This window comes from Filicampus tigris, chromosome 12 (assembly GCF_054856515.1).
Source record: "Filicampus tigris isolate MCC_2025a chromosome 12, RoL_Ftig_1.0, whole genome shotgun sequence".
Classification (NCBI taxonomy): Eukaryota; Metazoa; Chordata; class Actinopteri; order Syngnathiformes; family Syngnathidae; genus Filicampus; species Filicampus tigris.
The window spans coordinates 16,854,879-16,869,415 of record NC_141228.1 but is presented as its reverse complement, the minus strand read 5'-3'; the positions used below and the strand labels follow the sequence as shown (position 1 = coordinate 16,869,415).

General features: G+C 43.8%; 2 protein-coding genes across 9 annotated transcripts in view; both read right to left on the bottom strand.

Moving 5' to 3' along the window:
- sned1 (sushi, nidogen and EGF-like domains 1) overlaps positions 1 to 3,375 on the bottom strand; it is a 32,464-nt gene extending 29,089 nt beyond the window's left edge. For 3 of the 5 annotated variants that reach the window (XR_015089078.1, XM_086048083.1, XM_086048084.1), the window contains exon 1: positions 3,037 to 3,374. Coding sequence is in view for 3 of the 5 variants with exons in the window: in XM_086048083.1 (XP_085904209.1) it covers positions 3,037 to 3,258 (222 nt within the window). In the remaining 2 variants the exon portion in view is untranslated. Of the gene's footprint in view, positions 1 to 3,036 lie in introns of all 5 variants that reach the window. The other 2 variants (XR_015089077.1, XM_086048081.1) reach the window with 1 other exon arrangement.
- The window catches only part of crocc2 (ciliary rootlet coiled-coil, rootletin family member 2), a 29,036-nt gene continuing 17,838 nt past the window's right edge, over positions 3,340 to 14,537 (bottom strand). For 2 of the 4 annotated variants that reach the window (XM_086048076.1, XM_086048080.1), the window contains 12 exons: positions 11,988 to 12,226; positions 11,272 to 11,431; positions 10,676 to 10,843; positions 9,407 to 9,740; positions 9,216 to 9,343; positions 8,081 to 8,192; positions 7,862 to 8,016; positions 7,314 to 7,715; positions 6,973 to 7,122; positions 6,448 to 6,561; positions 6,109 to 6,288; positions 4,739 to 5,252 (listed from right to left, as the gene is read on the bottom strand). In XM_086048076.1, the coding sequence (XP_085904202.1) occupies positions 5,157 to 5,252; positions 6,109 to 6,288; positions 6,448 to 6,561; positions 6,973 to 7,122; positions 7,314 to 7,715; positions 7,862 to 8,016; positions 8,081 to 8,192; positions 9,216 to 9,343; positions 9,407 to 9,740; positions 10,676 to 10,843; positions 11,272 to 11,431; positions 11,988 to 12,226 (2,238 nt within the window). In that variant the 3' untranslated portion in view covers positions 4,739 to 5,156. Of the gene's footprint in view, positions 3,409 to 4,738; positions 5,253 to 6,108; positions 6,289 to 6,447; positions 6,562 to 6,972; positions 7,123 to 7,313; positions 7,716 to 7,861; positions 8,017 to 8,080; positions 8,193 to 9,215; positions 9,344 to 9,406; positions 9,741 to 10,675; positions 10,844 to 11,271; positions 11,432 to 11,987; positions 12,227 to 14,537 lie in introns of those variants that run through there. The other 2 variants (XM_086048078.1, XM_086048079.1) reach the window with 2 other exon arrangements.

The window sequence follows — 14,537 nt, the reverse complement described above, 5'->3', positions numbered from 1 at the left end:
ATATTAGTAGAACAACTACTGGTACATGTAACTAGCATGCTAATAGTGACATAAATTTCTACTCATTAAACATCAAGTGCTTCACTAGTAGTACAAGTAGAGCATGGATGTCAACTGGTGCATAGTGTTGCCTCACTAGTTTTTTGGGTTTCTTTTGGGTCCTCTCTGCTGATCAATAAACATGTCGTAAAGTGTGTTGCCCCGTCCACTTTTGGTACCCAACCACTGTGATTGGTAGAGTAGCTCATGGTCAGATTTTTTTGCCGTACTTTACCAACAATTCTACCAAAATAGTGATACAGTGATTGCACTAGAAATTAAATCTTTTTTTTTCTTTTTCTGCCAGTTATAACTATACCGTAGGGTCTATATTTTATTTACATGGTTAGGTCAAAAAATTAGTTTTCATTGGAGGTTTTGACCGGACAAAGTAAAAAATAAAAATAAAAATTTAAAAAAAGCTAAATTGTTCTAATAAATTGTACATACGGAAAAACACTAAAGTGACAATAACAATATTGGATGCTGGTGTATTGATATTGTACTGTAAGTGACACTGGTACCACACATTGCAAAATTGGACATTTTCATTGGTTGTTTAAATCCACAGTGTTGACAAAAGAATATTCATAATAATCCATTCAAAATGGTCAAATGGATGGTTACTTGGAAATCGGACCCTGACAATATCGAAATGGGTTACTTATGTATCGATACTGAAACGAAACCATACATGACAATATCAACATTTTTCATCAGTTGTTTTGATACATCATGTTGACATGAGATCGTCAAAATGGACTAAAATTGTAAAGAAACGTCACTATCCATATTTGCTGCTTCCGTATGGATACTGTACGTGAAAGTGATACGTTATATCACAATAATGATATTTTTCTCTGTGGCCGTTTGGATACACATTGGGAAAATAGTAACAAATGGTCTCAAAGTGAACCACGAAAATATCACTACTTGCTGCTTGTGGATTGACACTGTACCATAAAGCTGTATGGCGATAGCTACATTTTTTTTCACTGGTCAAAACTGTAACCTAAAATGAGACCATACATGACAATATTGACATTTATCATATATATTTCACTTTTGCGATTTTGTCCCACTCCTAGTCCCAAACTATTGATGTTACTTTGCTAAAAAGATTTTTTTTTCAATTACGAATTGTGTCTTATTTTATTGTTCTACTTACATCGATGTTTAATGTATTTGTTATTATAGTTTCTAATATTTTTATTATAATAAAATAAGACATTTTCTTTATATTGCTCTCAGTGGAAAATGTTTGGAGATTCCTAGGTAGGGGTTCGGGGAAATACAAGTTATATATCAAACAATGTTTTTTGTTTACATTCGACCTTGCGAATACAACATTTTGCACTCTCAAATGCAGCATAGTACACTAACTTCACTGACTTTTGCCCATTGTTGCTGTGGTTCCTCAGCATCCCCTGGTGGCCATTTGAAGATATGAGGAGGAAGAAGAGGAGGACGAGGAGGAGGACGAGGAGGAGGAGGGGATGCATCAGCACACAACAGGTGGTGCTGATTTAAGGCACATCAAAGTGTGTGCGCGTGAAAAGCCGGCAAAAGGTTCCTCTGCGGGTCGCATGGTACGGTGGAAACGTAATACGGTGCAAATGGGGGTTGGTTACGTGTACACGACCACAAACATACACAACCAGATTTTTTTTAAAAGGAAAGATCATATTCTTTCATGGGAAAAGCATTGTAATGGAAGAAATAAGTCTTTTTTTTATTTTTATTTTACTTTTAAGGAAAAAAAAAAGTATTTTGTATTTTTATGGTCAGTTTTTATTTCTAACAAAAAAATGCCCATTTTTTTAAGAACAAAAATGCCTTTTTTTGTTCCAAGCAAAAAGTCTTGTTTGAGAATGCAAATTCTGATTTGCTTAGGAGAATTTGTGTTTTTGGACAAAAAGTATGCACATTTCAAAAATTGCAAAAATTGTTGTTTTGAGGGAAAAAAATTTTTGGGGGGCAAAAAAAAGCCTATTTTTTTCAAGCAAAAATTATTTTTGGCGAATAAAAAATGAGGAGGAAAAGAAAAACTTTTTGATATATTCGTTTTTCAGTTAGTAGGTGTGGAAGAAGGTCTCTCTACCAGCTTGCCTGTGAAATTAAGTTTGTCAATCACTGTAATAACTAACAGATCCCTTTAGATGGCAGCGTTGCAACACTGGATTTAAGATCAGCACAGCTTTTGAGTTGAAGATAAAGCTCAAGTAGTGAATCTCAGGCTGTAGAAAGTGTTTATCACAAGCGGTTAGCGTCATTCACGGCATGTTTCTCAGTTGTATTTGTCATTAAAAGCCCCTCGGTCTTGTTTTTGTTGTTTTATAGTTTGAGTGGTCACAAAACAAAATTGAATAGTGTCAATGTCACTTTCCTGCTTGACACGATTCATTTCCACAAAAAGCTTATTTTCTCAGTTTTTTGGGTTAAAAAAAAGGGGTTTGGTGAAACCAACCCATGCTGATTAGTAAAGAATGAAAAAAGCTACAAACAAACTTAGCTACTCTCTTGTCAGAGAACACAATATTCTGTAGGTCTTGAAAACTCAAAATGCTCTAAAACGGTGGCCAGTCAATGAGTTTAGAACAACAATGCCTCGTTTCTTTCAAGCAAAACCTCTTAAATTTAGAAAAAAAAAACATTTTTCACTTAAAAAAAAACAAAACTCTGCAAAAATTCAGATTTTCTTTGGAAAATGTTGTAATCTTTGGGTGGGGATGAGTGATCTGTATTTCCTGCCCCAAAATAAACAAGTTGTATTTATCAACAATGGACATCTATTCTTCCACGAGAAAAAACTTTGAAGCAAAAAAGTCCTATTTTTACAGTAAAAACACACACGGGACAAAACATGCACAAACTGTGCAGTGTAGTGCTTGGCCGCCAGACCCCCTGCTCTGTATCATCCCCCTGGAGTCCTGTCACTTTGCCTCACACACACACACACACACGCACGCACGCACCAAAAGACATAAACACACTCACATAGAGCCCCGTGTGCCTGTCTCCAAAGAAGGGGAACGCCACCGAGATGTCCAAGAGTCCCGAGCCTCCGTCGTCCTGGGCCACCGTCTGCGCGTCCCCCCGCTCGGGGCCGAAGGGGTAGAAGTCCTCCAGGGGCACGGCCGCCTCCGCCCCTCCAGGCGTCAGCAGCAGCAGCAGCAGGGCGCACAGCAAGGAGGGCAGCGGCGGCGGTGGCGGCGGCATGGCCTCAGCCGCCCTAGGGGGGGAGCGGATGGAGGAGGCCCCGACTCGAACCCACCTCGGGAGGGGGGAACAAGTCGTCTCGGAGGGTCTCTCGCTGGTCCTTCAGCTCCGCAGCGTGTGAGGAATACTGGGGATTCCTCGCATTCTGCTCTGGGAATGAACAAGCAGCAGCCGGAGCTGGAGCTGATTTTTTTTTTTTTTTTTTTTTTTTTTTTATGTGGAGGGGGTAAACAATCCTGCAATTTTTGTTTTTTTAGGGGGTCCCTGATGACTGAGCTTGTGAGATATCCTCAATAAAAGCGCTCTATTCTAAGCCTGCTAAAGGACTTCTTTCACTGTTTGGCCACACCCACCCGCTCGCCCCCAGCGGGGATAGACCACCTTGCATAATTAGCCGGTGCCAGCCAATGGCGACGCGGGGGGCGGGTAACCGGAGTGAGGCCGGGGGCGGGGCTATGGAAATCAAAGGGCCGCTTGAAGCCCAGCCCGGCCGCTCAGGAGACGAGCGCACAAGGAGGCGCACTCATGAAATGAGCGTGCACACACACTCACACACAAACACACACGAGAGAAAGCCTTTTGAGCATTTATTCAATATGCTTGATATCCAGTTTAAGGTCCAGTGCGCTCTTTGTCCTCACTAGTAAGGTAATTCAGTAGAATGACTGTATCCTCTAGTGCCATTTTTGTCTTACTAGTACACAATTAAAATGGCAACTGCGGAAAGCCGCCTGGGCCTCAAATCCATATTGTCAACATTCAGATTAAGATCCATGTACTAATTCACTCTTTGTCCTCACTAGTAATACACTCGGTGCATTAGAATGAGTGTGTCTTACTAGTATTATATTATATATATATATATATTATATATATATTTAAGTTGGGGACAATACAAGGGACAATTAGTTCTGCCAACTCTTGATTTCTTTGTTGAAAATGCGGGAAAGCCAATTATCACGTTAGCAAAAATTTTGATATTTAGTTGAATGCCCAAAGCACTTTGAGTTGCATTTTTATGTATGAAAAGTGCTATATAAATAAAATGTGATTGATTGATTGATTGATTGATTGATTGATTGATAGTAATATATTTTTCTACTACTAGTGCCGCTTTTGGACTATTAGTACGGATAGTGAATAATTGCTCAAACAGCTATTGCGCGTTGCTTTAGTAGTTTGCAACTTGCGGGCTACTGGTACACTGTAAAAAACACAACTTGAATTTTTGGGGGCCAAAACAGCAATTAAGTTGGAACAACTTTAAAATCTAAATTATTGACATTTAGGGCAACAAGGTTGCAAGCACATTGTTTGCTCCAAAACAATTTGCTGAGTTATTTTTAAATTCAGTATATATTTAAGTTGGGGACAATACAAGGGACAATTAGTTCTGCCAACTCTTGATTTCTTTGTTGAAAATGCGGGAAAGCCAATTATCACGTTAGCAAAAATTTTGATATTTAGTTGAATGCCCAACTTAAAATGTTATCGGTTTATTGCCTTGAAATTTTGAGTTCATTAAACAAATTTTTCCAGTGTAGTAGGAAAACTCTCACAGACACCACCACACTAAATCCACACAGTCTTTTTTTTGTTTTGCTAAAAACAACGGAGAGTCAAATAAACACCAAGTTGTCTTCAATGTCCATTTGAAAGCTTTTCCAACCCGACTTTAGCAAAGGACACGTTGCTAACTCCATGTTACCAGCTAACTAGCAACTGTATCGGCATACGTTTTTTAAAGTAATCCTGTTCAGCCTGTTGATGAGTGAAAAGCTTGATGGTCTGCGCCCAAGTGAGAGTTGTTTGTCATCCAGAGGAATTCAACAGTTCGTCTCGTCCAGTCAGTCCAACGTGGTAAACAAAATCACCTTTGCTGTTGTGGCGGTCGCTCGCTACATACTTGAGTGCTTGCCCGGCTGCAGCATCTTGTGGACGCTGGCCTGTGGCCTGCGCGTGTCCTCATCCAGCTGCTTCTTGAGCGTGGACACCTGCGCACCACATGTACGGTACCTTCATTGACTGAGAACTTCAAAAGAGAATTAAAGTCAAACTATGATAAACCCCAAATAGAGTTCAGATCTTCTAGTAGGCTTTTCCTGACATTTTTTTACTTGTTGCTTTCTGGCAGAAGCCTGACTGTTTCGGGCTTACTGCTATTTTGAACTGTTCATAATTCCCTCCACCTTGACTAAGGCTGAGTCAGCACACAGCTGCCACCATTTAAAATGTCTCCAATTAGCCGCAAGTAAACCTCAATTGTTCTAGTAGGCTTTTCCTGACAATGTCACTCTTTTAGCAGAAGCCTGAATGTATTTTTGCCAACACTGACCGCTATCCGGAACTGTTCGTAATTCCCTCCACCTTGTACAAGGCTGAGTCGGTACACACCTACCACCATTTAAAATGTCTCTGATTGACCCCCAAATAAAGTTTAGACGTTCCAGAAGGCTTTTTCCTGACATTTATATTTTGCTTTCCAGAAAAAGCTTGAACATTTTATGCTTATCATTATTTGAAACTGTTCATAATTCCCTTTATCGTGACTGTGTCAGCACACACCTGCCACCATTTACAATGCCTCTGATTAGCCCCAAATTAAGGTCAGTTGCTCTAGTAGGCCTTTCCTGACAATTTTCACTCTTTGAGCAGAATGTTTGCGCCAACACTGACTGCTATTTGGAACTGTTCATAATTCCCTCCACCTTAACTAACCAGTTCCAGCTAAACGATTACCCTACAGTAAACTTCAGCTGGGAGTGAGCTTGAAGTAAGCACACGCTGATGTTAAAAAATGTTTAGGGGTGGGTGTCAATTACTCTTGGTTTACTATCCAGTGACACCCACCTGATCCTCCAGACACTTGACCCTCTGGCGATGGGCCTTCTCCCGGCTCTCCAGCGCCTGCTGGGCCTGCAGCTGGGCATTGCGCATCCGCTCCGTAGCCATTTCCATCTCCTGGTGATGGTGCGCCGTCACCTCCAGGAGGCGCTGGGCCTGGGCCTGCTCCAGCTGACCCACGTGCGCCTGATTACATGTAGTGCACAAAATTACCCACAAAATACTCCAAGTACAAGTACACACTTATGCCCGACATCCATCAATCCATCGATGAAATGGGACAGGGCATGATCCAAAGCATAACACATCATGTGCCCGGCATCCAACGTACAAAGCGGTGCTAACCTGCAGGGCTGTCACCTGGTTCTGCCGCTCTAGCAGCTGCCGCTCGAGGCAGACCAACGCCTGCCGCGTGTCCCTGGCGACCGCCTCCTCCGTCCTCCGCCTGTCCGTCTCCGCCTAACCGTCCACCAACACACACGTGAAGAAGAAACAAAACCGCGCCACTAGGCGAACGAAAACCACCGGTAAGCTCATAATATATAATTACGACAATATAGGACAAGGTGTCTTTAAAATATCGGATACAATGTCTCAACTATGTAATAAGGCTCACTCCCAATACGCACAATACAACGCACGATCCTCATTGAAGTATACGCCTAGTAGAAGTGCGCATAGGGTTCGAGTGCGCAGGTTACAAGCGTGCCAAAATTTGGAACTGTTACAGTGCGCCACCGTGTTGGATCTTCATCATCAAATATGGCGGCACCCTTTTTTTCAAATGTTAAAATTGGTTTGGTTGAATACGCAACGCGAAGTACCAAGTCGAGGTACCACCGTACCTAATAAAGTGTCTCGCGCTCTAACCTGCTGCAGGCTCTTGTTGCGTTTGTCCAGCTCATAGTTCCTCCGCTCCGAGTCTTCCTGTTCCCTCTTAAGCGTCCGACTGCGTTCGGTCAGAGAGCGGTTCAGCTTCTTGCTCTTAGCCAGGGCGTCTCGGCTTTCGTCCAGACGCTCCTGTGATGTCACACGTCGGGACGTTGAGGTCAAAGCTCACACTGGTCGGGTATGTTTGGCGTCAACCCAAATCAAGTCGACGCACAAGAGATTGCCATTGAAACAAATGGAGAATTTTAAACAAATATTTCACACTGGCGATTACAAACAAAGATCAAACTGTTCATGGCGATGACGGGGGCGGGGGGGACCTGCAAGAGTCGTCGTTCCGTCTCGCTGTCAGTCATGGCTCTGTGCAGCTGCTTCAGGTTCTCCTGCAGCGCCCCCTGGCTGCTGCGCTGCTCAGCCAGCGCGGCGGTCAGCGCTCGCACCTGCTCGCCCAGCTGTCCCTGGCGCCGCTCGGCCCTGGCCAGCGCTGCGCTCTGCCGCCCCTCGCCGGCCGCCTCGCTCCTCGACGCCCCGGCCAGCTTCTCCCGTAACGCCGTCGTCTCCGCCTCCAGCTCAGATGCTCTTTGGCGGGCACGTTGCATTTCGGCCTCCAGGGAGCGCCGTTCCAGCTCCAGGCGGACCGTGCGCCTCTGGGCCTCCCCCAGGGCCTCTTTTAGTCTCTCGCGTTCCGCATGTGCGTTAGCCTGGGAGCTATCCAGCTTATCCTAGGAGAGAATCATCAAAGTGGCAATCTAGGACAGGGCCAAGCAATTGTGGCCCGTCACCAGTGGAAGTCAAGAAAATGGTGTCTTTCAGGTAAAATAGGAAGCTGCCCTTCGTCCAGCCCGTAGCCTGCTGTCTGAAGACACACCTTGAGTGACTTCGATTCAGCCTGGGAAGCGAGCAGAGCGGACCGCAGCTGAGTCGCCTCCTCCTCCAGGCCCATCTTGTCTCGCTCGGCTGCTTCCCGCTGCAGGAAAAGGGAGGTCTGGGATTCGCGCAGTCGCTCGTCCATCTCCCGATTTCCTGCAAATAGGAGTTGCGTTTCATTTTGTAGAGTCGCTCTCGTTCAAGCGCGTCCACTCCCTACCGTCTTTGAACTGCTTCAGGGACTTGTGGAGTTTGATCACCTCGCTGGCCGAGTTGTCCTGGAGCGCTGACACCCGTTCGCTTAAAATGACTAGCTGCGCCTTGGAGTCATCCTAAAAACAAAAACAAATAGACCTTCTCTAAGTACAGTTGTGCCTTGACATATGAGCGACTCAACTTTAAGAGTTGTCATCGTTCAATTTTTTTGCTTTGACTTGGGAGCGCAGACTTGAGATGCGAGCGCTGGATGGTTCACTATTTTTTCACAATTCCTCAAAAAAGAAGCTTCAAGCTGTTTATTGCTGCTTCCAGTTGAGGTTTACTCTCAAACCGAACATAATACAAATTAGCATTCCAGTCCACTAGCTAACGCTATGCTTTTTCATGGCAATTACAATAAACATAAATCATTTGCAGGTTTTTGTATTTTTTTTGTACTCTTAATCCTCTGCAAAGAACGACTAATATTAGTGCCGTACTGATGAGTTGAGAGGAGTTGAGATGTCTCAATGAACAGTATCACTCTGTCTGTCTTATACTGTCCCCCAGGTGGGGACATCAGAACCAGCAGCAGTGAATTGATGCAGCTTGACAAAAACTATAATAAAAGGTTGTTTTTTTTAAATTCTATATGTTTTTACATAAAATACAATATTACGGAATATTATGGAGTGGTATTTTTCTTGTTTAAAATACACATAACCTTTTTTTTTTTTTTAAGGTCGAACCTATTAATGGCATTTCCATTCATTTCAATGGGATACGTTGATTTAAAATACGAGTGTTTATACGGAACAAATTCGACTCGTATCCCGAGGCACCACTGTCCAGTTCAGTTGCATTTAACTTTGAAGTTACATTTACTTTTAAAAACAATATATTTTCAAACATTTATTAATGTGCAATTCATATTTAACGTTTATGTGGGAGACATTTTCATCGAATCATTTCTTAAGTACAGCTTTTTTTAAGCGCAGTGTCAATGTTCAAATTGTGCATAAAGTTTCAGTATCTTACAATAATATGAAATGCACTTTTCAGAAATAAAGTCCCCGTGTCGGGTTTTTGATGACGCTTGCCTTAGAGCCTGCGTTAGCGTTTAGGGTTAGGAGAACTGGTAAGAAGTGAAGACATACTCTTTCTCTCTGTGTGTCCCTGAGTTCTCTCTGGAGGTCCTGCAGGCTGGCCTGGATGAAGTCCAAGTCCAGTTCTTCATCATCAGCACAGGAAGTGGAGATGCCGGTCACGGCGTCTCCCGCCGAGCCTGCGGCGAGCGTGTGTAAACCTCCTGACAGCCGCATGTAAACTAACAACCAACAAGACAAACCTTGAAGAGGAAGTCTCCTCCTGGGAGACGTCAGGCCGAGACGGCGCAGCGCGGAGCCCGCCGCCAACACTTTGCGCTCCAGCTCGCGCCGCCGGCCCTCGCTCGCCCCCAGCCGACGATCCAGGTCCAGGGCGGCGGCCTCTGCCCGGCCCAGCCGGGCGCTCACCTCTCCGGTCTGGAGGGCGGCGTCCTCCAGGTTTCGCTGCAGCCGGGCGGCCTCGTCTCGATGCTTCTGGTCGGCCAGCTGCTGCTGGGTTTGTCGGACCCGCAGGAGCTCCGAGCCCTGACGCTCAGCCTCCTCCAGCTCCGATACGCGTCGCTGCAGGGATGACGCCTGATCAAATGGGACAGAGCTGCAATTACATTTTCCGGTAAAGCACACAGTGATTCTCAAAGGGTGGTAGGCAAAGCACATTGTGAATGTCCAAAGTATCCACAATGTTACAGTGGCTTACAAAAAGATAAAAGGGTATTGTCAGTGAGATTGTTAAGAGTATTTAGGAATACTTTACTTTACACTTTAATACTTTAAGAATTAGATGAGAAGGTTTTCAATAAGTTTAAGTGTGTTTAGAACGGTCACCGATGGTGTGGTGGTACACACGCCTGAGTTGTGTGCGGGCAGCGTGGGATCGGTTCCCGCTCACCAGTTCAGGGTGTAGTCTGACTTTCGCCCATTGTCAGCTGGGATAGGCGCCAGCACCTCCCCGCGAACCGGTACGGCATTAGCGGTTTGGAAGATGACAGATGACAGTGTTCAGAACGTGTCTGGTGAGTAAGACTATTAGAAAGTAAATTGCATTAAGAAAAAGTCCCTCCAAAATAGAGAGTGTGGATTTTGGAATGCGGCCTACTAAGTGTTAGCCAAGACAATAGAGAGTGAAGTAATATTTGTTTTATCAAGTTAGCCATTTTTCCTAAAGTTGGTAAATCAAAAATAAATTAAATCAAAAATCATCGATTAATAACAATGGAATAATCGGATACAATTTTATTTTACATTACATTGCATAACCAAACAAATTTTCCCGATTACTGTTCATTAACCAATTATTGTTATTTATTTAGTATTGTAGATGGGGCGATTAAATATGCAGGACGGAGACCCGGGGATGGGGGGACGATACCCAGCTCTGTTTACTCGGTTATTATTAAAATAGTTGTCAATTAATTTGATAATCGATTTAGTTGTCAAACTATTTTACGTAAACATTTTATATTTATATATATACATATATATATATATTAACGGCGAACGGTAGGCATTACCTGATTGCTGGCTGCATCTCTGGCTGCCTCGCACTCCAACACTCTCTGCTTGAGGCCGAAGATCTGGCGTCGCGCTTCTTCCTGCTGCTGCTCCTCCTGACAGAGTTGCACCTGCAGCTGCTTGAGCTCTTGCTCCTGACGCTGCTTCTCACCTTCCAGGACCTTCACCTGCGATAAACCAGCTTTTTTATTCGTAGACGTAACTTCTGGTCACGTCAGTCACCGATTTTCCCCCAAAACACAGAGCCAGCGGGTTTGACCCTCAATGGCTGGAAAAATTCATTTTTCATCCAAATTTTTTTTTTTTAAAGTTCTGATATGATTGTGACATACAGTAAATCTGATGAATCAAGTCTTTTTATTTATCTTTTTGGCGAATAAAGGTGTCGTGAAGGCAGTGGTTCTCAAACTTACAAGGGAGACATTTCCCAATTTGAAGATAATGATAAACAGTAAGCACAATTTAACTCCCCTCACGGGATGAGTAAGATATCCATCTAGACATATATTATGTTCTACTTTGTAGTAACGGTTTTGTGTTTAGCTGTGTGCAAATGAACTTTAGGTATATTTCACTTCATGTCCAATTTTGCGACCTGTCTGCGCAGCTCCTGGTTGCGTCGGCGTGCCTGCAGCCGTGACTTCTCAACCTCCCGCACGCTGCTCCTCAGGGTGGACGCCTCCCGCTGCATGGAGGCGTTGCGCTCTTCCGAGACGGACAACTGTTGCTCACGCTCCTCCGCCGCTCGCCTCAAACTGATGGCGAGAAGGGGAATTAAAAGAAGGGTGTTTTTTTTGTGTGTTTTTTTTAAACCATTCTCTAATAATCATGTAGTCACACTGTAGTCCACCAAAAAGAGTGTCAATAAAATAAAAAAAAATTGTAGCTCTTTAGTGTAGGGTTATGCTGCTCGCTTAGAGTGTATCCTGGGTTCCAATCCCAGACAAGCCGAACATGAACAGGGTGACTAATGTTTACTCTTCTTTCTGAAAATGTGACAAGTGATGAGGTTTTACCCCTTTCCCTGTGGCTCACCAATCTAGGTGAATGATTCACCCTTTGATAGAGCTCTTGAGTAGGCTCTACTTTAAAAGGTTCTCTCTCCTGGAAATTGTCACACAGTGGTCCATGTGACAGAAAATAGGTCATTTATTTGTTCACTATAACGACCTTGCTTCCTACACAACAATCCTGCACCGAGACCAAGGGACCGCATATGACAGCGAATGAGCCTAAATTGTCACACGGGCAGCTTCAGATTTCGATTCAGATTTATGCAAATTACATATTCGAAAGAATCCGATTTTTCACCTGCTGTTGTCGCTCTCCGCCCGCTTGATGGAGGCTCTGAGCTCCTGGTTGGAGGCACGAATTGCTTCCTTCTCACCGGTTTCGTCCTCCAGTAACCGTCGCAGTTTGAGGGCCTCCTTGTGCTGCTTCTCACAAATCTGAGAGCTCTCCCGGAGGGACTGCCGGGCCTTGGCCAGCTCCCCCCGGGCTTCTCCCAGTCGCTCCTCGGCGTCTTGCAGCTGCCCTTGAAGAGTCTCCACCTTACGCGTGACGGTCAAGGACGGACAACACATAAAGGAGACAACATTGCAACTCACAATCAAACACTAGAGAGCAATGAACTACACGCCATGTTGTTGTTCATATTTATCGGCCCCACTCCATCGCAAATTTTTAACCAATCTTTTTTTTAATCCGTACATCTTATTACAATTTTACAGGAAATGATGGTTGTTCATATTTTCAAGCGTTTCTGTTCACAGTGGTTGCATTTGTATGGCACTTAAAAATGTTCAAATGAGAGAAAAAAAATATGATCAGGACGGATAATAAAGGTTTTAAAACAATAAATACAGGATTCAATTTTCATTACTTCCTATGCGGGGAAAAAAAAAAAATGGTTCCACTGTTCAAGTTCTCAGTTTATTGCTTAATTTAGTGGAACAACTCCAAAAATGTCGAAGCAGCTACCAGGGGAAAAGATGAGACTGGTGATAAAAAGTAAAAGTAACAAGGAGTTAGTTGAGTTCAAGTCCAAATGGGTGAATGAGCTCATGTAAACAAAGCAGAGTGAGCACATGACCTATATTAGTGTATATATATTTTTGGATATTTATATTAGGTTCGGGGGAGGACGGGGCTTATCAGGGCCAGCTAAGAGCCGTTTGGGCACACGGCCATCTTGCGTCTCTTCGCTAAGCTCACTGTGTCAAGAATCCACAGAGCAGCGTGATAAACAGCAGCACACCCCCTGAACCTCTGAATGTGTGGGGGAGGATGAGGAGGCCACACAGGATGATTCCTGCTCATAAACGCATGAGAGGAATAACAAGCTGATCCGACCAATTAGTCTTTATTAGGAACATTGGAAAATGCAGCCCTCAAAGACAGTTTCACTCAGCAACATGTATCTATGTATTCATCCTTGAGTAGACCCACAAAAAAGCTTCAAGGAGCCATGTCTGAAAACGACACATGAAAATCTGACATTTGACTCAGTAGTGCACTTGAGATAAAAAAAAAAAATGAAATAAAAAAAAAAAAAAAATCAGCCCTAAAAGCCTATTTTACTTAGTCACATGAAATTTGGTAGGCATGTCTAATCATGAGTAGGCCCAAAAAAAAGTCGCAGGATGCCAGGCCTGAAAAGACGCAGTGAGTCTGACATTTTGGTTTGAAGAAACCATTTTGACTCACTTATGCACTTCAGTTGATTTCATTTTACTTTTTAAAAAAAATCATCCCCGAAAGCCAGTTTCACAAGTAACGTCCAATTTAGTATACGTGTGCATGAGAAGACCCACAAAATAGTCTCAAGAAGCCAAGCCCGTAAAGACACAGGAAGTCTTTCATTTTGGTAAAGTCTCAAGAAGCCATGCCTAAAAAGATCCAGGAAATCTTCAATTTTGGTTTGAAGCCCGCATTTTACTGTACATTTCAAGGGTTGTTTCAGAGGCAAACTTTGAACCATGTACAGTGTACTGGACACTGTGGGCAGATGAGCTTAATTGCAAAAAATTTGAATTTTCATTATTGCGTGTAAGCGGAGTTTGGCAGCAGCGTTTGATGACTCGCCATAAAACGTGAAACGCTAATCACACCACAATTTTAAAAATTCAGCCCCGAAGGCAGTTTCTCTTAGCAACATAAAATGTAGTCTATCATGACTCGACCCACAAAAAAAGTCTCAAGAAGCCACGCTGGAAAACCATTTTAATTAAAGCAACCATTTTAGATTCAATTTGACCGTGTGGGCCCTTCAAAAATGAACTTGTTCTAGATATTTTGTCCCATTGCCACCGAACTACATTTACTAGACAGACGGATGATGGTGAATTGCGCAACATTTGAGCTTTCATTATTGCTTGTGGGCGGAGCTTGGCAGCCATAAAACAGAAAACTCTATTAATGTCACAAGTTCACAAACGTCTTGTGTGTGATGACGGTTCCGCCCCGAAGAGAATCGCTGGCGCTACCGACTGGCAGAAATGTATCACACACCCCTGAGACCTGAAGGTGTGAGGGTCTGTTCATCGCTCCTTGCAGCTTTAATTTTATGTGATTTTTTCCCCCCCTCGCCCCCTCTTCTTCAGGATGAGATGGGGCAGTGTTGTGTTATATGGACGAGAGAGGAGGGGAGAGGTGGGAGTGGGGTTGAGGGTCCCGGTGGAGCCAGCCTTTTGCTGTTACAAGGGGGAGAAAATAAACACCACCTACACCCGCACCCCCCCCACCCCCCTTTACTGCTGGCTTATTTACACAGGGGGTTAACACAAACTTTGATTTCATAATACGGTACCAGGGTCCCCCCCCCCCCCCCTCATCCCAACGCTCTCCCACCCGGCCCTCCTC